This window comes from Schistocerca cancellata, chromosome 6 (assembly GCF_023864275.1).
Source record: "Schistocerca cancellata isolate TAMUIC-IGC-003103 chromosome 6, iqSchCanc2.1, whole genome shotgun sequence".
Taxonomy (NCBI): domain Eukaryota; kingdom Metazoa; phylum Arthropoda; class Insecta; order Orthoptera; family Acrididae; genus Schistocerca; species Schistocerca cancellata.
Genome location: NC_064631.1, coordinates 433,868,401 through 433,895,689, shown reverse-complemented (window position 1 = coordinate 433,895,689; position 27,289 = coordinate 433,868,401). Strand labels below are relative to the sequence as shown.

The 27,289-nt window shown below is 38.3% G+C and overlaps 1 protein-coding gene across 1 annotated transcript in view; it reads left to right on the top strand.

Moving 5' to 3' along the window:
• The window catches only part of LOC126088118 (nuclear pore membrane glycoprotein 210), a 241,665-nt gene that overhangs the window by 134,904 nt on the left and 79,472 nt on the right, over positions 1-27,289 (top strand). Inside the window, exon 10 of the mRNA XM_049906217.1 lies at positions 20,104-20,359. Coding sequence (XP_049762174.1) covers positions 20,104-20,359 — 256 coding nt within the window. The remainder of the gene's footprint in view (positions 1-20,103; positions 20,360-27,289) is intronic.

The window sequence follows — 27,289 nt, the reverse complement described above, 5'->3', positions numbered from 1 at the left end:
GTGACTGTTTCGTGCAGACGCCACCGTGGCACAAGGGCGCTGCCACGAATGATTATACTGCTCCCAATGAGATCCAAGCATCCCCTCTCCAGAACTACAATGACATGTTTATTTAAGTTTGAATATTCATGCACTCATTTTATTTGTTTGCCAGTTGAATAACATTTACAGACTTTCATTAGTGGCCAGGGCATGACATCTTCTGAATAGACATTGTTTCAAAGAGTGACAGATTTATAAATTTTTTATATCTGTATATATTTCTACGCTCAAGTCTATTGTTAGCAACTGGTGCTGCAAACACAGCAACAAAGTTATGTATTATTTGTACTATTTGTAATTAGATGTAGAATAAATTAATATCTGAATACTCTGTTCATGAACAACATCTGTGCCTCGCTCCTGTTTCCAAAAGAACCACACAGCATGCAAAGTAAGACGTAACACCTGTCAACTTACATAGTATGTGCACATCTTTTACATAAAGACTACTGAACCATCATTCCTACACAAAAATGATATCTGTTAAATTTTTGTTTGTGTAGATGGGCCGGAATAAATCTTCTGTTGTAGAGCTGTATGTACGTGGTAATGGAATATCCTGACAGATCAAATCTGCAACAGTTTCCAGAGCAATCCTGCAGCAGCTGAACTATCTGCAAACATCTCTTTATGTGATTCATAGCTTGATTTTGCCTCTACCTTTCTCCAAAAGAGAGGTACTAGGACAATTAAGTGCTGAGTTAGGTTGTGAAGCATGCTTGACTGGCACAGTTGACAAGGTGTTGCCGCAGAAGACAAAAATTCAGGTTTAAGTCCCACTATTGCAGGTACCCATTAAGATATTTCGATTTTAATGGTTTTCATTACTATTATGTTGACGAATTGTGTTTACACAGGGGTGTATTTTGTGTTCCAAATGGAGATCTCACAGGTAGTTAATGCAAAATGCATGTATCTAAACTAAACAAACTGATAATGAGTCCATCTGCTGTGGACTCTGAAGAAAAGTTTACACAATTCAGCCTATGGCATGGAGTTCGCATCAAAGCACATCAATCCTTAGAGAATCCAAAGAGAGAAGCATGCTAGTAAAAGTTGCCAAACATATTTGATTTCAGTTTATATTTGAAGTTAATGTTGTTTTCTATTAAAATCATTACATCACCAGGTGCATGGTGAAAGGCTTTTATGGCTTAATACCTCACGCCGTCCTGTGCAACACCAAGGGTGAGTGATGGATAATGTAATAATATAGTATTATGTTTATGACTTTGACTGTTGTGTTTGAACTGTTATTGACAACAGCCTTCATAAGGGATTAAATTTAACTGTGAGACTGTTGTCAGTATGCCCAGTTGTTTGAAGAGTTTTCTGTAAGAGTTACCAGTGATTGTAAGTGCTCTCATCTGTAACAGTGCCCTTTAGCACAAAGAAAATAAGATAGGCACAGCAAAATTTTTGGACCACCATATGCTAAATTGTAATAACTGTGTAGAAATTATTGGCATATTCTTATTCAGTATGTAAGGGGACACAAATATTTGACACAATTTATCAAGAGTCTCATAAGGGATAATGTACCTGAAACATAAGTGTTAACTTGAAACTCGGCACACTGCGCAGAAAATAAGAGATCACCACTGATGACTATATAACACTACCTCTAGTTTTAGTGAGGAAGTGTTCATGAAGTTCCTTAACGTATGCCATATCCAGCTGAAACCACTCATCGATGATTGAATCGTGTAGAGCTACTAGATTGTGGGCATGTAGACTGATGTCTTTCTTCCACTGTTACAAATAGTTCCAGACAATTTGTTTGGTGTAAAGATCTTCTGATTTAGTGAGCCAGTTGGGGCATGATAGGATTTTGGAGAGTTTGTCAAACTCAGAACATGTGTGCAGCACTGTAAACGCTGCTGTCGTCATCTTGGAAGACAAAAGTGTCAGTAGCATATCATCATGCAGATGTAGCAGAAACAGTGACACGTGATCTCCAAGAAAGTTGAAATAAATTGTACTGATTAATGCTTATGGTAATACAAATGACTGGGCACTAGTCCAGCCTGAATTACACCCTCCACACTCTGTAGGTGAAATGTCTGATTGGGTTGTCACAGCACTTGATGCCTTTCCTCATTTAAAAAGAGGTAATGACTTGTCAGATCACACCATATGGCCTAGCCAGCTACTGTCCAATTTCTGTATGTAGTCACCTCACACTGTCCATGTAGAGACAGCAATCTGTTATTTTAGTGAATGCTGATTCTTGTAAATCATAATTAACTAAAACTGCATATAGGAAAATAGACAAATGGTTTCGACAGTTTCCATTTGTCTTCAGATGTGAAGGACATTGAAATGTAGCGTTGCAAGGCAGAAATTGCCTTCAACATTAATGGTGTTTAAAAAGATTTTTACAAAATTATTTAATGCTACGTATCAGAATATAAAAAAAGTGTGTCTAAGATAGGGGGACACATTGTCAGTTGGCTGTTAACAACAGAAGGATGCAAAATATATACGAGGCGTGTTTTTTTTAAGTAAGTATGTCAAATCTGAAAGCCTGCACTATATTTGCTAATTATATGTAAATAAAACCCCGATTCGTTTACGTTTATGCTGAAGTAGTATTTTATAGGAATTTCTCTGGTCCATTGGGTACTGGATGTTAGATTTTTCCACCAGAATGACACATACCATCTGTTTCTCCCTTCCATTGTAATGCATTATGGCACCAATCTTATTACAGTTAATCTGTGCACTCCAGTTTTTCTTTCTTAAATTTGGGAAAAAAATTTACACGGATTATTCGCGTAAATTGGTAATAAAAAAGAACTCAAGATAGCACAGATTGGCTAAAATTATAACGATATAAAAATGACAAATTCGTGGGGCAGTTATGGAGAGACAATATCAGAGTACATTGTAATGATGTCACTGACATAAAAATGACAAATGGAAATAGGTAGTGGCAGTTACCATGATGCAGCTAATAGCTGAAATCTAAAATAAAAATGAATGACACAAAAATTCTGTACAGTAGTGAAAATTTGCATAGTATGAGGCTCTGATTTAGAAAGTCATTGTAGCAGATGAAACCTATGCATAAACATAGATTTTAAAAGCGTTTGACACAGTACCCCACTATAAAGTGTTAATGAAGGGCGACCTTATGAAATAGATACCTAGATAATAGTAATAGGACCCAGTACATTGTGCTCATTGGCAGTATTCATCAGAGACAGGAGTGCACCAGGGAAGTGTAATAGAACTGCTGTTATTTTGTTTATACAGAAATGATCTGATGGACAGGGTGAGCAGCAATCTGCAGCTTTTTGATGATGATGCTTTGATGTAGTGGAAGGTGTCATCATTGAGTGACTATAACAGGATTCAAGATGGCTTAGACAAAATTTCTAGGTGTTGGGATTAATGGCAGCTAGCTCTAAATGTAGAATAATGTAAGTTAAAGCAGATGAGTGGGAGAAGCAATCCTGATGTTGGAATACAGCATTAGTTGTGTGCTATGTGGCACATTCAGCTCAATTAAATATCTAGGTGTAACTTTGCAAAGTGATATGAAATGGAATGAGCATGTAAGGATTATCACTGGCCTGCTTCTATGGCACAGTGCCTGTTCCATGCAGCTGTGTACCTGGATGACAGTGCCTGTTCCATGCAGCCATTTGCCTGTATGACAGTGCAGCTGACACAACCTTTGACCTGGTGCAACAATAAATGTTATTCATCGGACAATGTTGATATACAGTCCAATCTTGATGATATCGTGGCCTCTTCACAGCAGACAGCTTTGAATCTGCATGTTCTGTGATGAGGTGTGGATGATCAACACCTTGTCATCTACTCGTGGTTTCACCATTTTCAACAACTTTCCCTAGACGTTCATTATAGTTGGATGTGAACAGCTGCCCAGCTTTGCATTATGCTAGAGACTCGTTCCCAGGCACCAGACAATAATAACCTGCCCTTTATTAAAGTTGCACATGTTAATGGATTTCCCCTTTTACAGCCTGAATCCTCCTTTGAATTATTACTCATTTGTCTGTGCTCCATTTATATGCTTACTTAACGAGTTATGCAGCTGCAACTACAGCAGGCCCATTCAGTCTCACTGTGGTCATTGATGATAATGTTTTGGCTTATCAGTGCAAATGATAGAGGATTCCTTTCTATATATTACTGAGCCAGCTGACACAGTAGTGAGACACTGAACAAAAGAGTCAGGTTTTGAACAACAGTCTTGCCATTATTTGTATACGGTTTTACTTAAGATGACTGCAGAGTGGTTTGTCTAACAAACCATCAGGGCTAAAGCTGTATCTCTAATAACCTGGATGTTCATAACATGTGTAACACTGACCATCCTCCATTTTATTCTGTTAGTCTCTAAAGATGGGGAAGGATCAGTCTGTGTCCCACGTCCCACGTGGTGGCAGATGAAAGTGGTTTGGTTTGTGGGGCGCTCAACTGCGTGGTTATCAGCGGGATGAAAGTGGTCCCCCCCCCCCCCCCCCCCCCCTTCCTCTGACTGTTTATCACAGGTTTCTAAAAACAGTGCTCAGCAACTGATGGTTTGTGCTTATGAAACAATTACTCCTATCTGTAGTTTCATTGGGTATGGGAATATTGTGCATTGACATTGAATTCAGGAAACAGTTTACTGGCTCAAATGAATCACACCTATTTTGTGTTGATGACCATTGTAGGCTACGCTGTTTTCCGGGATAGTGGCATATCCATCATTCCGGCATTGGGCATGCATAAGCCAGTGAAATCTGTGCATTTCATCTCCGAATACCTATGCAACCCACAGCCATTTGAAACTGCTTACTGTACTTGTCTTTGGGCCCACCTCTGCAAGTTTTACTGCCCACGTTTCGTTCCAGTACTAAACTGATGATTCCCTAATGTCTCAAAATGTGTCCTATCGACCAATACCATTCTTTTAGTCAAGTTATGCCGCAAGTGTCATTCTACACAAGGCTAAACTCTAGACAAATGCCTTCAGAAAGTACTTCCTGACACATAAATTTATACTTGAAATTAACAAATTTCTCTTTTTCAGAGATATTTTTGTTCCCATTGCAGTCTGCATTTTATAACGTCTCTACTTCGACCATGAAATTATTTTAGTGGCCAAATAGCAAAACTAATCTACTACTTGTAGTGTCTCTTTTGTAATCTAGTTCCTTCAGTATCATTTGATTTAATTCAACTACAGTACATTACCCTTATTTTGATTTTGTTCATGTGTAAATTATATCATCCTTTCAAGATACTGTCCATTCTGTTCAACTGCACTTCAAAGTCCTTTGATGCCTCTGACAGAATTACAGTATCGTCAGCAAACCACAAGGTTTTTATTTCTTCTCCCTCAACTTTAATTCCCTTTCCAGATTTCTCCTTGCTTTCCTTCATAACTTGCTCAAGGTACAGATTGAATGACATTGTGGATAGACTACAACACTGTCTCCATTCCATTCTCAACCACTGCTTCCCTTTCATGCCCTTCAACTGTTGTAACTGCCGTCTGGTTTCTGTACAAGTTGTAAATAACCTTTTGCTCCCTGTATTGTGTCCTTGCTACCATCAGAAATTTAAAAAAGTAGATTCCAATCAACATTGTCAAAAGCTTTGTCTGAATCTATAAATTCTGTAAACATAGGTTTGCTTTTCCTTAACCTGTTTTCTACAATAAGTTGTAGGGTCAGTATTGCCTTGTGTATTCCAACCTTTCTCTGGAACCCAACTGATCTTCCCTGAGGTCAGCTTGTACCAGTTTTTCCGTTGTTCTGGAAATGATTAGTGTCAATATTTTGCAACCATGACTTATTAAACTGATAGTTTGGCAATATTCACAGTTGCCAGCTCCTGCTTTCTTTGTAACTAGAATTATTACATTCTTCTTGAAGCCTGAGCATTTCGACCCTGTCTCGTGTATCTTGCACACCTGATGGAATAGCTTAGTCAGGCCTGGCCCTCCCGAGGGTGCCAGCAGTTCTGAGGGAATGTCATATACTCCAGGGGCCTTAGGTCTTTCAATGCTTTGTCAAATTCTCACATCTCCCATCTCGTCTTTTATCTATCTCCTCTTACCTTTCTGAAATATTGCCTTTAAGTTCATTTCCCTTGTATAGCCCCTCGAAATACTCCTTCCATCTTTCAGCTTTCCCTATATTTCCTCTAGTTATGCATGATGCTGTATACTTACATTTGACAACAATATAATACTCTGGTTGAATGAGTTTTATTTAGCCGATAACACATGAAATACATATGTGAATGACTAGCTTTTGCAAACTTTAATTGTCATCTTCACATACTTAACATACATTAATTTAGCGTCACTGTATGTGGTGCTTTAGTGTCACTGTATATGGTGCACTGTTACATAGTCCTGAACACGTAGGAACTTAACTCACAGGAGCAGACACATCAGTGTCACGTCATACATCAGATGATAAAACCGTGCATGTGGTACACATTTGTAAGAACTGGTGTTAAAATAAACTAGTTTACGAAATGTTACTAGCACTGTATGTGCTGACAGTTGATGGCACACATTTGTACTCTAGCCCCTCGTGCTTAGCCACTTTGCATATTCTGTTAGTATCATTTCATAGAGGTTTGTATTCCCTTTCGCCTGCTTCAATTTCTGCACTTCTATATTTTGTTCTTTCATCTGTTAAATTCAGTATCTCGTGTGATATTCAAGGGTTTTTATTAGGCTCTGTTTGTTTACCTATTTGATCGTCTGCAGCCTTCACTATTTCATCTCTTAAAGCTACCCATTTTTTTCCTTCCATATTACTTTTCTCTATTTCAGTCAGTTGTTGCGCAAAGCTCCCTTTGAAACTCTCAACAATCTCTGGTTCTTTCAACTTAGCTTGGTCCAATCTCCTTAATTTCCTACCTTTTTGCAAGTTCTTCATTTTTAACTTACAGTTCATAATCAATAAATTGTGGTCAGAGTGTACATGTGCCCTGGGAAATCTCTTACAGTTTATAAAATGGTTCCAAAATCTCTGCCTAACCATTATATAGTGAATCTGAAACCTTTCAATGTCTCCAGGTCTCTTCCATGAACACACACTTCTTTCATAATTCTTAAACCAAGTGCTAGTGATGATTAAATTACGCTCTGTGTAAAATTCAAGAAGGTGGCTTCCCCCTGTATTCCTTTCCTCTCAGTCGACATTCTCCCACTATTTTTCCTTCCCATTCTCATCCTGCTAATGAATTTCAGTCACTCTCTCACAATTGTTTTTCTTGCCCTTGCCTATCTCAATAATTTAATTTGGCTCTTCCTACATTCTTTCAATTTTTTTATCATCTGCAGAGTTAGTTGGCATATAAACTTCTAGTACTATGGTGATTGTTGGGTTTGAATTTATCTTGGCTACAATAATATGTTCACAATACTGCTAATAGTAGCTCATCCCCAATCCTATTTTCTTATTCATTATTGGACCTACTGCTGTGTTACCTCTCTTATATTTTGTTTTTATGATCCTGTACTCGCCTGACCAGAAGTCCTGTTTATTCTGCCTCCGAACTTCAGTAATTGCCCCTATATTTATGTCAACCTATCCATTTCGCGTTTCAAATTGTGTAACCTACGTACCCAATTAAGGGATCTTACATTCCATGGTCTGATGTGTAGGTGTCAGTTTTGTTTTTCCTGATAACGACTTCCTTCTGAATAGTTCCCACCTGGAGACCCAAACAGGAGGCTATTTAACTCCCAGAATATTTTACTAGAGAGGGCACCATCATCATTTAACCATACACTAGAGTTGCATGTCATCAGGAGGAGTAGCAGCTGTAGTTTCCCCCTTGCTTTCAGCAGTTTGCACTGTTAGTGCAGCAAGGCCATGTGGTCAAAGATTTTGTTACTGGGATTATTTGTCCATTTCTGAGCTAAAGTAATTTTTTATGAGGAATAATGAAGTAATTTCCTTCTTCAGGGCAACTGGGAAATCTCGGAAAAACCCAGGAATATTTTCATCCAGGAAAAACCCAGGATTTTTTTAGAATTCTGGCGAATTTTTTATTGTTTTAGTTTTTAGTTAAATTTTTGTAATTTTAACTTAGAACTGATACTCTAACAAAGAATTTCACTTTAGCAGGCTACTGCAGAATAATACTGCGGCAATAAAACAAACGAGAGAATAACACAAAAATAAAACTTCAGTTGCAAAGAAAATGTGCCATTTACAACAGCAAAACACAATGCACACACAAACGTCTGCTGACAGCAAAATGTATCAAAGGCTTTACAAAAAAGACTATGCAATACTTCCTAACAACAAACTGCTTTTGATGACTGTGATGTCACAACTGTTTACATTCCTACTAGGTCCCAGGAAAATATTGTGAATCGTTGTTTGAGAACTGTTACTCTGAAATTAAATTTCCTTTCATGTAAGATGAATAATGTTACGTGTGAGAATGTGTGATAAATATCTTAAATCACAGAGTATTTGAATCAAACTCAAAAAATTTCGTGAATCACGTAGCATTTGAATCTGATTCTAAACTTAACCCTTTTGAGGACCAACTACTTAGAAAAATTTGGGGCCCAGGAGACAAGCCATTTATGTCATTATTTAAAATTTTATGGGCAAAACTGTTTGATATGTCTTAAAGGGTAACACATGTTAAAAGAGACCAAGCTCAAGGTTAGTTTTGCATATTTATTTTAGTTTTCTTGTAGATCAAAAATTATGCAATAATGGTGGCAGAAAGTATAATTATCCTTAAAAAAGTGTGAGGTGATTTCTTGAGCAATTTCTCACGTAATTGGGTTTTCTATGGAAAAGTTGAAGTGCTCAAAGAAACATTTATTCAGCCAGGGAACCTACAAAGTGTTTGGGACACAGCAGAGTAAGTATTAATTGTGCTTGACAGAAATATTCAGCTGCTGCAATTTAAGTTGTGCTCTTAGGATCCTGCCTAGTCCAATCATTGGAAAAAAATTTTTATGACCAGTATTGTATGTGAAAGCTTGGCTTTTCTTGTAGCTATCCTGTATGTATGTTAATTCAAAACATTGACTTTCCCTATTTGTGTGTTTGCGCTACGTAACAGTGATGTTGCTATTGGCTGACTACATCACGTGTCCTATGTTCTGAATATCCGCTGTCATGTGAAATGAGCTATGACTAGCTGATAAAATCACATCACAATCTCGATTTCAGTGCTTCGGAAGCTACCACGCTCTCTTTAGTGGAATTCATATTTATAGTTTTGTACTACAAAAATATGCAGTGTCTATGTTGATGCACATTGAAGATCTTTCCATGATGCATTGTTATTTGCTCGGTTTTGTTTCTTAGCGTTGGGAAGTTCTATCCCATTGAGTAAAACCTTTACCATTCACAGAATTGATAAGCTTTACAGCTCCATGGGAAAGTATATTTTCACTTAATGTGGAAACACTGTACTTTCACCAGGGTTACACTGAATTTTCATCTGGGAAAGAGTGTATTTTCACCTGGATAAAGTATATTTTTAACCAAGAAATGTGGGAAAAATTCATAATTATTTTTCTTGTCTGCATATACACTCTGTTCTTATAATATTGTAATTATTCCCTCTGAAATCTAATACTCTCTGTATAACAAATTTCATGAGAGAAAATATGTATTTGTAAGGCTTCACACCATTGTCTGTAAGACTTTCATTTTCTATTGAACATTTTTATGCAATTAAAACTTTTATTTCTTTAATATGAGCTATCCTAAATGCAAATTCACGTGACATTTTTAACGAAAATAACCAAAGTCATCTGTGGCTCAGTGAGTGTCAGACTACAAATTCAAAGGTAGAGGGTTTGATCCCTAGTTCATAGTAGGATTTTTTCTTTCCTCTCTGGCTTCTTTCACCACTGGCAGTGATATGCTAAGCTGGAAAGTCCCAAATTACTCTTTGATTTAGAGTCCACATGAAACTATAGGACTCAATATAAGTTCCTTCAAAGATTGGAACTCCTGTGAGTGCTGTGGATTTTGAAAATTATACTTTACCTCATTAACACTTGCTCAGGCTGGAAAATTGGTCTTTAATGTCCAGAACTATATGTAGAAACAACTAACAGAAAACCAATCAATAATTCTGTGAAATAAAAAACAGCGTGATTATAATTGAAGTTAAACTTTCAAAATGCTGTAGAAACAACACCACCAGTCAGAATGACATCAAATTGCAATGGAATGTTATCAGGGAGAGGGGGGAAAACGTATGGCAGAAGAAAAAAAAAATAGTGTGAAAATTGATCAATAGATGGCGCTGTATGTGTCAGAATACATAAATGAAAACACCGGTCATGTGCACGACACATTGAAGTTGGTATAAATAAGCTGGGTACACGGCGTTCGTCATGACTATCTCAATGCAGGATTGCGCTCTGCTTTAAAGCTGTATTACAAGAATGATGACTGTGCACACGTTGCTCTGCAGAAATTTTGGACACTGAAGGGTTTGAAAAAAGGCTTTAGTCTGATGACTGCTGTGGGTTTTTAGAAAATGATTCGGAAATTTGAAAAGACAGGTTCTTTTGGTGCACAACCTGGTAGAGGGAGGAAACGAATTGATTCGACGTCAGTGGAAGCAGTGGCCACAGCAGTGCAGGAGGAGACAAGTGGTGGTGTGCAAACATGTAGTGCACGAATTGCCCGAACATTGGACATACCCATGAGCACAGTGTGTAAAATCCTACGAAACATCCTTCTTTGCTATCCATTCAAAATTACCCATGTGCACGAGTTGTTTGCTGTTGACCTGCTTTAGAATTTCTTTCTCGCATGGAAGTGGAAGATTTTGTGGACAGACGAAGCCCACTTCCATCTGATAGATATGTCAATACACAGAAATTTCAAATATGGGCAATGGAAAATCCACACTCAAATCAACCAGTACCACTTCATCCTGAAAAGGTCACTGTGTGGTGCTGTTTTATGGCATCATTTATCATAGGGCCATATTTTTTGAAGAGAGAGGTGCTTCCGTTCCTGCTACCTGTACCATCAGTGGTAAGCACTATGAATTTCTTTTGCACAACCATGTCATACCAGCTCTCCAGCAATGTGGATGCGATGATGGGATTATTTGTATGCAAGATGACGCAGCTCGTCAAATTGCAAATCCATTTAAGCAGCTGCTGAAACACAATTTCGGAAATGCTAGAATTATCAGCTGCCATTTCCCTACAGCCTGACCGTCCCGATCACCTGATCTTAATCCATGTGACTTCTGGCTGTGTTCAGTGTTCTGATTGCAAACTTAGCTGTATTAAAGGCACATGTTGTGCAACACATTCTGAACGTGACCCCGGAAACACTTCAATCAGTTGTGGAACATGCTGTTTCTCAATTTTAACTAGTGCGGAAAACGGTGGACAGCATATTGAACATGTTTTGTGCCAGTCACACAGAAATTAATAATCCGATTTGATTTTGATTGATGCTTTTTATGTGTTTTTTGGTCTCAGGACAATTGAAAACCGATGTGATTGATGCTTTTTATGTGGTTTTTGGCCTCAGGACAATTAAAAACCGATTTTTACCATCTGATGTGATATGACCTTGCTGTGGTGGAGGGGCTTAAGTAATTAACAGTATCACACCTGTACACCCATGCACACTGAGTAGTACAGTTTGTTTAACATCAGATGTACACCTTAGGCATTGTTGTATGATTCATTTGTCATTTGTTGCCGACCTCCATTAAATTAAGATTCTTACAGCACCATCTATTGCTACATTTTGTAACTATTTATTTTTCTTCTGCCATATGTTTTCCCTCCTACTCCGATAATATTCCATTGCAATTTGCCGTCATTCTGACCAGTGGTGTTATTTCTATAACGGTTTGAATGTTTAACTTTAATTATAATCATCCTGTACATTATTTACAGTTTTGTCTATTGCTACATCTCTAAAGGAATTGAATACCGAACTTATGACTTTTGTAAAAAGAAATGAGTCTGCTTGATGTGTATCAGGGGGACGGTTATTTGAATATTTTAGAAACAACAATGAACATAATATTGAACCTTGCAAAAACTTCATTAATAATTTTTCCCAGTTGTCTGAAAATTTTTCCTCTGTCCTACAGTTTTGAATGATGTAAACATAACTTTGTGCTTTTCTTTGATTAAGTATGACTTGATTAATTTTTTTACTATACAATTAATTGCATGAAACCTCATTTTTTTTAAATAGAGTGTTGTGATTTACGCAACCTTGCATAGATCACTGGTACTGTTTTGTAAATTGATCATTGTTAAATAGCACTATGAGTTATGTAACCTTTCTTAAATCCAGATTATCATTTACTAACTATTTTATTATTGTGAAGGTGGAACAACAGTGCAGACTACTTATGTTCTCAAAAATTCAGGCAAATAATTCAAAAATGAAAAAAGTATACTAATTATTGTCATCACTCTCATCACACTTATTCTAAAGGCGGTAAACAGCAGTATATATAAACCTCACTGGAAAAATACCCTTTCTTATGTTGTGGCGACTTCTACCACCGAATGTATCATGATGACCAAATGTAGTGGGAAGACACCAAATGTAGTGAGTGGGGTGCCAGACGGTGCCGAATTAAAACTCGGCGAGAACTTTCCAAATGATTTATTTGCTTCCACTACAGTGCTCCGTTCACCTCGATCTGCATCACAGGTCCCGCAATGCTGAGGAAGCATCCCAGCGACCTGTGCAATGCAACCCTCTGTCATGCCAGACAGTTTATAATTTAATACATACTACTACACATTGATCTTGTCAAAAGCCGAGAAGCGATTCTTCTTGGTGTTTTAGCTCTCTGGGGCACTCTGGGATGCTCTCTGGGTCACTCTGGGATGCTCTCTCTGCCAGTCTGAGATTATCTTTATCGTATATAATCATGTGTTTTTTAATTGTTTATAATTTTAAATTTAGCCTTTATTTTATTGTTCAATTTAAAGTTGCGAAGCATCGTTATCTATCTCGTGAGGGTTTTTTTTTTTTTTTAAAGTATATAACTGGGTCCATTTAAAAATCTTATCTTTTAGATCTATTTATTAATTATTTATTAATCAGAACATACCGATGGGTGCGGGAGTTTCGACTCCTGGGGAGGTGGGTGGGTATTCATGCATGGCTGTGTGCGCCGCCATCTTGGCGGGTGACCTTGAACGAGATTCGCTCCGCCGCCATCAGGATGACCAAATGTAGTGGGAAGACACCAAATGTAGTGAGTGGGGTGCCAGGCGGTGCCGTATTAAAACTCGGCGAGAACTTTCCAAATGATTTATTTGCTTCCACTACAGTGCTCCGTTCACCTCGATCTGCATCACAGGTCCCGCAATGCTGAGGAAGCACCCCAGCGACCTGTGCAATGCAACCCTCTGTCATGCCAGCCTTGTACACCAGCTGCAGAGTTCCGATTAAGTCAAGATGGCTGCGCCAGCAGCCAACTCAGCAGCCACTGTCCCTGTTGACTCCGTGTTGCTCTGCAGCGCTGCTGCTTCACTAATGCACTGCTTTGAGTCACACTTAGGTTAGCCAGTAGCCCTCTTCTCCCTGTGACTTGCGCCATGGAAACTGCTGTGTGCGCCCTCTCCAGCAGTTCTATGCCCCTGTGGCCTCTATTTGCCTTCACAGCTGCTGGTTTGCGTAACTTTCTGCAATCCGGTCCGCACCTGGCTGTAACTCGTGCTCCGAATATCGCACAAAACTAACTTTCCCTATCCTAAACAGTGGTGCCGCTACACTTAGACTACATATTTAAAAAAGGATGATACCTACTATATGACAACAACTCTTTAAGTATTTTATTGGAAATATTAGGTTGGTGCATAACTTCGTTGTGTTTTAGTTTTGCATTTTGATATTCCAAATGCTTTTGGTTTATTAATCGATTGTCATTTTTTATTTGTAGTTCACTGTTACTAATTAAGTATAAATATTGTCATTTTGTCATTTGGAGATAGTGAGTGAAGCTGTAAATGCTAGAAAAAGGAGTGCCAAGTGGAAAAATTGGAATATTTCCGATATATTCTTATGTCTGAGTTCAGTAAAGGGGTGACAGCAGCGGTGGCAGCCAGAAACATTTGCACTGTGTGTGAGGATAATGTCACATAACGCAGCACGAAAATGTTTTTCTCATTTTAAGGTGGATTGTTTTGACATTAGTGACACTTCACATTCAGGAAGGCCTTTGAGGTTTGATGAAGATCATTTAAATGCATTAATCCACAATGATCCATATCAGTATACTTAAGAATGGACAAATGTGATGAAATGTAATTGTTCCATTGTCATGTGACATCAGCATGCAGTGGTTCAAAAATCTGGTGTATGGCTACCGGATGCAGTAGGCCAAAATCACAAAAATCAGAGCTGGTGGCCTTAAGTGCATCCTCACTTTTTCATGTTTTTATTTCATCATAAAATTTGCAGTTTTCCGAATAATATATATATCACTTATAAGTTCACATGGGAAGTATTTTAATTTATTTTTAAAAATATAATCTACAACGGTTGTTCTGTGAACTGTATCGTGCTTGTTACTATTTTCCATATATAAAACACTATATATATATAGACTTTTTAACTACTTTTGTTAATAAGCCTGAGTAATTTTTGTATTATGTAGGTAAAGCACGATCTTTATTTGTTCTTGTTAAAATACAAATTTTCCTTTTTCATTTTTGCCATCAGTGGGATTTTCTAGTTCTACTATATGCTGCTCAGAATTAATGTAAGATTTACAGTTGCAAAGGACGCAGGGGCATGTTGAGCCAATCTGGTGAAACTGTTGGCCATAGTTTATCGTCTGCTATTGCCAAACCTTCTTTCTCATTACTATAACGTTCCCTGCATGTACTATGCCTCAGTTTCAGATTGTTGTGTGATAGTTTGTTGTGTGCTGTGATTTTGTTCATCTTCATTATGTATGACTTACGAAGTTATTTTTCATCTGTTGTTACACATTCCCCATGTGCTTCTTCCGGAGTTTCAGTCCTGCCCAAATGTTCCCAATGAAATTAGAAAATAATGGTGGCAACAGTGAAAATGCTCTACACAGTTTAACTGTTAAAAGCAGTTGTTGTTGTTGTTTTCAGTCCAGAGACTGGTTTGATGCTGCACTCCATGCTACTCCATCCAGTGCGAGCTGCTTCATCTCTGAGTAACTACTGCAACCTACATCATTCTGAACCTGTTTATTGTATTCATTTAGTGTATTCATTCCCCCCCTACAATTTTTACTCTCCGCGCTTCCCTCCAATACTAAATTGATGATCCCTTGATGCCTCAGAACATTTTCTACCAACTGACCCCTTCTTGTAGTCGAGCCATGCCACAAATTCCTCTTCTCCCCAATTCTATTCAGTACCTCTTCATTAGTTATGTGATCTACCCACCTCATCTTCTGCATTCTTCTGTAGCACCACATTTCGAAAGCTTCTATTCGCTTCTTGTCTAAACTAGTTATCGTCCATTTTTCACTTCCATACATGGCTACACTCCATACAAATACTTTCAGAACTTCCTGACACTTAAATCTCTATTCGATATTAACAAATTTCTCTTCTTCAGAAAATCTTTCAATGCCATTGCCAGTCTACATTTTATATCCTCTCTACTTTGACCATCATCAGTTATTTTGCTCCTCAAATAGCAAAACTCATCTAGTACTTTAAGTGTCTCATTTCGTAATCTAATGCCCTCAGCATCACCTGATTTAATTCGACTACATTCCATTATCCTCGTTATGCTTTTGTTGATGTTCATCTTATATCCTACTTTCAAGACAGGGTCCATTCCATTCAACTGCTCTTCCAGGTCTTTTGCTGTCTCTGACAGAATTATTTCTTCTCCATCGATTTTGATTCCTACTCCAAATTTATCTTTGTTTCCTTTAATGCTTGTTCAATATGCAGATTGAACAACATCGGGGATAGGCTACAGTCCTGTCTCACTCCCTTCTCATCCACTGCTTCCTTTTAATGCTCCTCGACTTTTATAACGACCATCTAGTTTCTGTACAAATTGTAAATAGCTTTTCACTCCCTGTGTTTTACCCCTGTCATCTTCAGAATTTGAAAGAGAGTATTCCAGTCAACATTGTCAAAAGCTTTCTCTAAGTTTACAAATGCTAGACACGTAGGTTTGCCTTTCTTTAATCTTCTAAGACAAGTTGTAGGGTCAGTATTGCATCACATATTCCAACATTTCTACGGAATCCAAACTGATCTTCCCTAAGGTTGGCCTCTACTAGTTTTTCCATTCGTCTGTAAAGAATTCGTCTTAGTATTTTGCAGCCGTGACTTATTAAATTGATAGTTTGATAATTTTCACACCTGTTGACACTTGCTTTCTTTTTGGATTGGAATTATTGTATTCTTCTTGAAGTCTGAGGGTATTTTGCCTGTCTCATACATTTTGCTTACCAGATGGTAGAGTTTTGTCCTGGCTTTCCCAAGGCTTTCAGTAGTTCTAATAGAATGTTGTCTACTTCCACGCCTTCTTTCGACTTAGATTTTGCAGTGCTCTGTCAAACTCTTCACGCAGTATCATATCTCCCATTTCATCTTCATCTACATCCTCTTCCAGTTCCAAAATATTGCCCTCAATTATGTCGCCCTTGTATAGACCCTCTATATACTCCTTCCACCTTTCTGCCTTCCCTTATTTACATGGAACTGCTTTTCCATCTGAGCTCTTGATATTCATACAAGTGGTTCTCTTTTCTCCAAAGGTCTCTTTAATTTTCCTGTAGGCAGTATCTATCTTACCCCTAGTTATATATGCCTTTACATTTCTTACATTTGTCCTGTAGCCATCCCTGCTTAGCCATTTTGCACTTCCTGTGGATCTCATTTTTGAGACATTTGTACTCCTTTTTGCCTGCTTCATTTGCTGCATTTTTATATTTTCTCCTGTCATCAGTTAAGTTCAGTATCTCTTTTGTTACCCAAAGGTTTCTATTTGCCCTTGCCTATTTACGTACTTGATCCTCTGCTGCCTTCGTTATTTTCTCTCTCAGGTTTACCAATTTTTTTCTACTGTATATCTTTCCCCTGTTCTTGTCAATCATTCCCTAATGCTCTCTTTTAAATGCTCTACAACCTTTGGTTCTTTCAGTTTATTCAGGTCCCATCTTCTTAAATTCCCACCTTTTTGCAGTTTCTTCCATGTTAATCTACAGTTCATAACCAATAGATTGTGGTTAGAGTCCACATCTGTTCCTGTAAATCTCTTAGAATTTAAAACCTGGTTCCTAAATCTGCCTCACCGTTATATAATGTATCTGAAACCTTCCACTGCCTCCAGGCCTCTTCCACGTATACAACCTTCTTTCGTGATTCGTAAACCAAGTATTAGCCAAGTTACGCTACACTAAGTTATGGTGTATGCAAAATTCTACCAGGCGGCTTCCTCTTTCATTCCTTATCCCAATCCCATATTCACCTACTACTTTTCCTCCTCTTCCTTTTCCTGCTTATCCCCCATGACTATTCAATTTTGGCTCCCTTCATTATCTGAATAATTTCTTTTATCTCATCATACATTTCTTCAGTCTCTTCGTCATCTGTGGAGCTAGTTGGCATATAAACTTGTACTCTGTGGTAGGTGTGTGCTTCGTGTCTATACTCGCGACAATAATGCATTCACTATGCTATTCGTAGTGGTGTACCCACACTCCTATTTTTTTCATTCATTATTAAACCTACTCCTGCATTATCTCTATTTGATTTTATATTTATAACCCTGTATTCACCTAACCAAATGTCTTGTGTCTCCTGCCACTGAACTTACTAATTCCCACTACATCTAGTTCAACCTATCCATTTTCCTTTTTAAATTTTCTAACCTACTTGCCCAAAGCAGTTATGGACACTTTTCTTTGTTGTTTAAAATTTGAAGTATCAGTATTCATCAGTCTATTGTTGTTGCTTATTAATGTTAAATCTGCTGGTGTGTATGAGTGTTAATAACTGCTTCAACAAAAAATGTAAATACAGTACAATATATGAGTATTTGAAGTAAATTTTCTTTGCTGCCTTGTAATAAATAGTCTAAATTATATGCAGGATTTATTCTTGGAATTTGTTTTTAGCATGATTTATGTTGGGGAAAATATGTCTGGCACCTTTCATTGCCATTGGGCACTTGTGTTGTCTTTCAGCTGTGACAGTAATTTGTGGACTGTGGACAAAATAATAAATTTTCTTGAAGCAGATCAAAACAGAACAATATGATTAGTTTTTATCATCCCCTTGTATGGAGCTCAAGGTATAGATACTGATGAAGATTCCAGTTTATCAGATGAAATTCAAGGAAAACCATGTTGTCTCCCTGCATGTATACTATGGGCTCAGGCAATAGGCCCAAGCTCATTTTGAGGAAAATGAACGTGTTGTAAATACAAAGAGAAAGAATAAGGGCATGTCAAGGCAAAATTTGCAGTGGGTGACAGAAGTGGACAAGAAGAAGAAACTGAGAACTGTGCAAGCATTCAAAATACGCTTCCTGCTGCAGATATGGAAGGAAATAGGAAGTGCGTGTCAAGTCCGAATTTTGAGGTTTGCGCTGATACTCCAACCACATCAGCTGTATTAAATACGAAGGGAAAGAAGAATGGGACGATAAGTGAAAATTTTGCAGTGAGGGGAGTAAGCCAAGAACAAGAAGTAGTAGAAGATATTGATGATTCTGCAGAACCTGCAGCCCCACCCAAACACTCAAGAACCAGTGTTCATGAGTGTATAAGTGAAAATTACACTGAAATTAAATTTTTCTTGTAAACCTGTTACAAAATAATAACTTACAACCATTTTTAAGCAGAAAAACCAGTCTTAATAATTCTGGCCACTGATGGGTTAATTTTGAACAGAGTATTTAATGTCCTGTTCGATTAGTTTCTGGGAAGGATATTTTGAAATAATAACAGAAACCTATAATGGAATATGTTAAACTAGATTTGGCATTTGGTTCCCTGTAAATATTGTCCCTGTCCATCTTTTCCAAATTATTTACACATATCTTTTGTTCCACAATAAGGCACAACAGGCACAACAAAAGGATTGCTGCACATTTCAGCTTTCAGCTAAAGGCCTTCTTCTAAATTAGAAGACACACACACAAACACACACACACACACACACACACACACACACACACACACACACACACACGACCACTATCTTTGGCTGCAGGGGCCGTCATTATTCCATCCTGGATTTTTCGTTTGATTTTGCTTAGTGACTTTCCTTACATCCAGCAACCCAGTGCAGTTTTTCTTTGTTACTATTCTTTAACACATTACTTTACTTGATGTCCATCCATTTCTTTATCTTCTTTCCTGTGTTTTACAAGTCCGGCCCCCGCGACCAGAGGCAGTGGTCGTGTGTGTGTGTGTGTGTGTGTGTGTGTGTGTGTGTGTGTGTGTGGTTTTTTTTCTACTTTATGAAAAGGCCTTTTGGCCGAAAGTTTAAATATATAACAATTTTTTTGTTGTGCCTGTCTACTGCTCATCGGCTCCTATATATGGCAAGTAGCAATCAATCTTTTTCATAACATAGTCATTATTTCATCCTGGATGTGACTTTTAAGGGAGAGTGGTTTGATTTTAAAATATTTTTGACACTGGCTGAAATATCAGCATGAGTGTTGTTTGCTTCTAAGTCTTTAGTAGCAGATGCTTACTGACCAGTAACTCTTCTGATTAAACACATTTTAAAATTCTGCAGTAACATTTAATTTGTGGATTAGGTAGTAGCACTATTGTTCTACACCAGCCACTGCAAATTACATAGAGATTGTATCCATCACTTCAAGTATGTTGCCTTCTTCTTTTTCCCAAAGGAAGGTAGGTTAGGGTTTAACATGTCATTGACAGCAAGGTAGTTACAGACATATACCATTTGCAACTCATGCTATTATTTCAAGTAAGGCTACCAATAAAGGTGAATCAAAAGAGTTACAGTAGTTATTTATAATGTTTGTTGTGGTGCTGTAGATCTTCTTTTATTGTAAACTATCATAAAAACAATTTTAATTTCGGTTTTATTTCCAGGTAAAACTATTGCCAACAAAACAACATGTACTGACAAATGCCTATTTGGGTCAATCGTACCGGGTACCTGTCGTGTTGTGCAGTGAACTTGACAAAACAAAAACTGTAAGCATGCGCAGTCGAAATGGAACATGTCCTGAGGGTTACTTTGTCACTGCATTTCCTTTTTATTGCGCTATTCGTTTCTCTGATCCTGATGCAGAATTTGATGTCGACGATGTTTTTGCTGTCCATCAAAGATTTGACTTGGAAAAAGGTGGGTAAATTTATTTAACAGTCAGTTGTGTCACTCTTTCCTCAAGTTTTGTAGATATAATTTTTGCTGAACATGAAATATTTTCAGTGGTAAATCTTTCATACTGAAGTGGATTGTATGGTCTTGGAAAATTTTATGAAATGTTACAATTGTACTTCAATCCAGGACTCACATGCATACCTTTGCCATTATGAGCAGTGCTTTTATTGGCTGAGTTATCGAGACATATGTATTCACATTTTATTTATCTATCTAACAGTATCTCTCTCCTACATCCCAAATTACACAGAAGCTGTTCCACATGATTTGCTGAACTAGCAGGCGAAGGAGAAGGATATGTCGGGGTTTGGTTTAGCCAGAATCAGAGATTGCTTTTTTTCCTCTTAAGATCAATCTTCCATTCTGCAGCCAAGTGTAATCTCGTAGAGAACATTGTCAGGTGAAAAACATGAGCTGAATCAGGAATAAAACATTGACCCATTCCTACATTGACCTGGCTATTATGCTACCCTCATGGACTCTGTGACAGATTTGATATGCCAGAGGAGTTTAATGTAGGGCAGAGATAGTGGTATACTGGCATTTTTAGGTGTCCCTCAGTGGCTACTCATCATGTGATTTGTTGTTGTCAGTATTTACTCATTTAGAATGCACTGCAACATGCATTTGGTAAACACAAAAAAAGGACACACACTTCTGTAACACTCCTTTAAGCATTGTACACAGAGGTTTCATTTTCAATAGGCTTCTAGCAAAGTGACAAATTTAAGGATAAACCCCATGTAATTAAATCCAAGTTGAAAGGTTTCTTTGTGATGATATTCTTATTCTGTACAGGAGTTCCCCAGCAATGTGTTATTTGTTTCTATTCCCTATCACAATTTTTGATTCTTCTTTTTTAGTTCTTTTGTTTGTAGATTTGCTAAACAGTATTCTCTAATATGTGTTAGACAATTTATGGAAACACTGCAAGAAATGCATACTTCACCATAAAAGTAGATGCTAGCCAGGCCTGCACGTTGTGCTGTCGTGTTTGAACACGAGCAGCACCTGTGCAGTGTCCTCAACATGTAGCAGCTATCAATCATGGTGAGAACTGTGTTCTGTGTAGTTGCTAGTGTATTGTGTTGGAGCTAAGTGAATTCAGATGTGAGCAAATTGTTGGTATCCATGTGGTGGGTGCTTCTGTAACAGAAGTAGGTTGGTATCCATGTGGTGGGTGCTTCTGTAACAGAAGTAGTCGAAGTGTTTGGGTGTTTCAAGAAGCATCATATTGAAGATTTATACTGCATACAGGGAAGGAAACAAAAGAAAAATTTGGAGTAGGTATTAAAATCCATGGAGAAGAATAAAAACTTTGAGGTTCACCGATGACATTGTAATTCTGTCAGAGACAGCAAAGGACTTGGAAGAGCAGTTGAACGGAATGGACAGTGTCATGAAAGAGGGTATAAGATGAACATCAACAAAAGCAAAACAAGGATAATGGAATGTAGCCGGATTAAGTCGGGCGATGCTGAGGGAATTAGATTAGGAAATGAGACACTTAAAGTAGTAAAGGAGTTTTGCTATTTGGGGAGCAAAATAACTGATGATGGCCGAAGTAGAGAGGATATCAAATGAAGACTGGCAATGGCAAGGAAAGCGTTTCTGAAGAAGAGAAATTTGTTAACATCGAGTACAGATTCAAGTGTCAGGAAGTTGTTTCTGAAAGTAATTGTATGGAGCGTAGCCATGTATGGAAGTGAAACATGGGCGATAAGTAGTTTGGACAAGAAGAGAATAGAAGCTTTCGAAATGTGGTGCTACAGAAGAATGCCGAAGATTAGATGGGTAGATCATATAACTAATGAGGAGGTATTGAATAGGATTGGGGAGAAGAGAAGTTTGTGGCACAACTTGACTAGAAGAAGGGATCGGTTGGTAGGACATGTTCTGAGGCATCAAGGGATCACCAATTTAATATTGGAGGGCAGCGTGGAGGGTAAAAGTCATAGAGGGAGACCAAGAGATGAATACACTAAACAGATTCAGAGGGATGTAGGTTGCAGTAGGTACTGGGAGACGAAGCAGCTTGCACAGGATAGAGTAGCATGGAGAGCTGCATCAAACCAGTCTCAAGACTGAAGACCACAACAACAACAACAACAACAACAACAACAGGGAAGGTGGTAAAACTGAGTCACAACGTGGATGAAAGTACATGTCGAGTGACATGACAGATGGTCATTGATGAGGATTGTGTCGAAAATAAGAAAAACACTCATCCTCGATGCAGATGTTTGTAATAGGACAACATGGCACTGAAGCCATAGAATGTGAAGTATGGTGAAATGGAAGAAAATCATATGGTGGAATGAGTTTTGTTTCACACTGTTTCCAACTTATGGCTGAGTTTAGGTCCCAAGATTGACACATGGTGCAGATTCAATGATGATACCCTGTTCACAGAGCTTTTGTCATCCGGGTCAGAATGAATTGCATCTTCCTTATCCACCAAAGTCACCAGACCTCAATATTACTGAGCCTTTGTGGTCTACATTGGAGAGAAGGGTGTGTGATCACTACCACCTCCATCATCATTACTTGAACTTGCCTCTATTTTGCAGGAAGAATTGTATAAGTTTCCCTTGGATACCAAGTGGGGACTACTCAGGAGAACGTCGTTATCAGGAGAAAGAAAACTGGCATTCTACGGATCGGAGCGTGGAATGTCAGAGCCCTTAATGGGGCAGGTAGGTTAGAAAATTTAAAAAGGGAAATGGATAGGTTAAAGTTAGATATGGTGGGAATTAGTGAAGTTCTGTGGCAGGAGGAACAAGACTTTTGGTCAGGTGAATACAGGGTCATAAATACAAAATCAAATGGGGGTATTGCAGGAGTAGGTTTAATAACGAATAAAACAATAGGAATGCGGGTAAGCTACTACAAACAGCACAGCGAACGCATTGTTGGGGCCAAAATAGACACGAAGCCCACGCCTACAACAGTAGTACAAGTCTATATGTCAACTAGCTCTGCAGGTGATGAAGAAATTGAAGAAATGTATGATGAAATAAAAGAAATTATTCAGATAGTGAAGGGAGACGAAAATTTAATAGTCATGGGTGACTGGAATTTGAGTGTAGGAAAAGGGAGAGAAGGAAACGTAGTAGGTGAATATGGATTGGGGCTAAGAAATGAAACAGGAAGCCGCCTGGTAGAACTTTGCACAGAGCACAACATAATCATAGCTAACACTTGGTTTAAGAATCATGAAAGAAGGTTGTATACATGGAAGAACCCTGGAGATATTAAAAGGTATCAGATAGATTATATAATGGTAAGACAGAGATTTAGGAACCAGGTTTTAAATTGTAAGACATTTCCAGGGGCAGATGTGGACTCTGACCACAATCTATTGGTTATGAACTGTAGATTAAAACTGAAGAAACTGCAAAAAGGTGGGAATTTAAGGAGATGGGACCTGGATAAACTGACTAAACCAGAGGTTGTACAGAATTTCAGGGAGAGCGTAAGGGAACAATTGACAAGAATGGGGGAAAGAAATACAGTAGAAGAAGAATGGGTAGCTTTGAGGGATGAAGTAGTGAAGGCAGCAGAGGATCAAGTAGGTAAAAAGACGAGGGCTAATAGAAATCCTTGGGTAACAGAATAAATATTGAATTTAATTGATGAAAGGAGAAAATATAAAAATGCAGTAAATGGAGCAGGCAAAAAAAATACAAACGTCTCAAAAATGAGATCGACAGGAAGTGCAAAATGGCTAAGCAGGCATGGCTAGAGGACAAATGTAAGGATACAGAGGCTTATCTCACTAGAGGTAAGATAGATACTGCCTACAGGAAAATTAAAGAGACCTTTGGAGAAAAGGAAACCACTTGCATGAATATCAAGAGCTCAGATGGAAACCCAGTTCTAAGCAAATAAGGAAAAACAGAAAGGTGGAAGGAGTATATAGAGGGTCTATACAGGGGCGATGTTCTTGAGGACAGTATTATGGAAATGGGAGAGGATGTAGATGAAGATGAAATGGGAGATACCATACTGCGTGAAGAGTTTGACAGAGCACTGAAAGACCTGAGTTGGAACAAGGCCCCGGGAGTAGACAACATTCCATTAGAACTTCTGACAGCCTTGGGAGAGCCAGTCCTGACAAAACTCTACCATCTGGTGAGCAAAATGTATGAGACAGGCGAAATACCCTCAGACTTCAAGAAGAATATAATAATTCCAATCTCAAAGAATGCAGGCGTTGACAGATGTGAAAATTATCACACTATCAGTTTAATAAGTCATGGCTGCACAATACTAACGCGAATTCTTTACAGACGAATGGAAAAACTGGCAGAAGCCGACCTTGGGGAAGATCAGTTTGGATTCCGTAGAAATATGGGGACACGTGAGGCAATACTGACGCTACGACTTATTTTAGAAGCTAGATTAAGAAAAGGCAAACCTATGTTTCTAGCATTTGTAGACTTAGAGAGAGCTTTTGACAATGTTGACTGGAATACTCACTTTCAAATTCTAAAGGCGGCAGGGGTAAAATACAGGGAGTGAAAGGCTATTTACAATTTGTACAGAAACCAGATGGCAGTTATAAGAATCGAGGGACATGAAAGGGAAGCAGTGGTTGGGAAGGGAGTGAGACAGGGTTGTAGCCTCTCCCTGATGTTATTCAATCTGTATATTGAGCAAGCAGTAAAGGAAACAAAAGAAAAATTTGGAGTAGGTATTAAAATTCATGGAGAAGAAGTAAAAACTTTGAGGTTCGCCGATGACATTGTAATTCTGTCAGAGACAGCAAAGGACTTGGAAGAGCAGTTGAACGGAATGGACAGTGTCTTAAAAGGAGGATATAAGATGAACATCAACAAAAGCAAAATGAGGATAATGGAATGTAGTTGAATTAAGTCGGATGATGCTGAGGGAATTAGATTAGGAAATGTGACACTTAAAGCAGTAAAGGAGTTTTGCTATTTGGGGAGCAAAATAACTGATGATGGTCGAAGTAGAGAGGATATCAAATGAAGACTGGCAATGGCAAGGAAAGCGTTTCTGAAGAAGAGAAATTTGTTAACATCGAGTACAGATTCAAGTGTCAGGAAGTTGTTTCTGAAAGTAATTGTATGGAGCGTAGCCATGTATGGAAGTGAAACATGGACAATAAGTAGTTTGGACAAGAAGAGAATAGAAGCTTTCGAAATGTGGTGCTACAGAAGAATGCCGAAGATTAGATGGGTAGATCACATAACTAATGAGGTGGTACTGAATAGGATTGGGGAGAAGAGGAGTTTGTGGCACAACTTGACTAGAAGAAGGGATCGGTTGGTAGGACATGTTCTGAGGCATCGAGGGATCACAAATGTAGTATTGGAAGCAGCGTGGAGGGAGACCAAGAGATGAATACACTAAGCAGATTCAGAAGGATGTAGGTTGCAGTAGGTACTGGGAGATGAAGAAGCTTGCACAGGATAGGGTAGCATGGAGAGCTGCATCAAACCAGTCTCAGGACTGAAGACCGCAACAACACAACACCAAGCATGATCTCTATTTATCCATTCCAAGGTGACTGGAAGCTGTTTTGAATGCCAACACGTTTTGTACACTGTGTTAGGCACAGTAATGTGTTGCGTTTTGGGTATTTCCATATTTTTGTCCTCCCCCTCGCATGATCGCACACAACCTCATAAATAAGTAACTGAAATGACAAGGATGGGCTTGAAAGGCAGGGGTTCCAGTTCATGACCTATTCTAGCACAGTTTTAATCACTGAATAAATTTAATTAGATGCTAAATGGTTTGTATGATGATAATCAAACCATAAATTCTTTACTCAGAACTTTCTTGCATATTGCGAAAGTAAAGGGAATGTTTTTTATTGCTAAAATGGGTGTGTTTTAAGTGCTTAGCTTTTAGAATAAAGCTATGATTTAAGTCAGATCTGAACATACTATTTAGAAAAACATTGTAGGTCAAGCCTGTTTATCACCTTAGCTGTGATCTTACACACAGTAGGACCACTTCATTGAAAATCCACATAAACAAGTTTAATGGCAACCTAATTTTTATTTACAGCCATTTACAATGAATGAACTGAATAATGCTGTAGATAAGAGTAACAGAAAACCCACCTGGATAGTTGCACACATTAGCGCACAGCTTCTGGCATTTAGGGAGGTGCGTCTACTCCAGATCAAATCTGCCTGCCAGATTAATGATGAGGGCTGGTGTGCTGGCCTGCCTGGAAGTGGTTTGTAGACCATTTTCCACCTCTGACTAGGTCAATATTGAGCTAGTACTCACGTCCTGTCTCAGTTACATGATTGAAAAACTTTTTGATAACATTCTAACACTTTTGCATAGGGTAACACTAGTCACAGACAGAAAGGGTGCACAAATTCCATCCTGAGGAGTGAGGAGGTGGTGGCAGGAAGGGTATCTGTTGCCTTCTAGCACTAACAGTACCAAATCCAAATTGATATGCTGACCCCATGAAGACATAGATAAAGGCCAGGAAAAAAAGAAGAGAAAAGGTAAAGGCAAGAACAGAAAATCGGTGTGCCTGGATGACAACATTTGGTCTCTGGCCATGAAGAGCAAAAATTGTTTTTCAGTTGGATTTGTTCCTGTAATATACCTAAAATATGAAAAAACAGATCTTAGTAATTCTTAAACATTGAATAAATATATAGGTGTAATATTGGAAAGTAATATGAAATGGAATGAGCTCATAAGGGTGATCGTAGAGAGGGCAAATGGTCGACTTCGGTTCATTGGGAGAATTTTAGGAAATTGTGATTCTTCTTTTCAGGAGATTGTGTATGCAACACTTCTGAAGCCTATTTTTGAGTATTGCTCGAGTGTGTGGGCTCCCACCAGGTCATATTGATGGAAGACATCAAAGCAATCAGAGATGGGCTATTA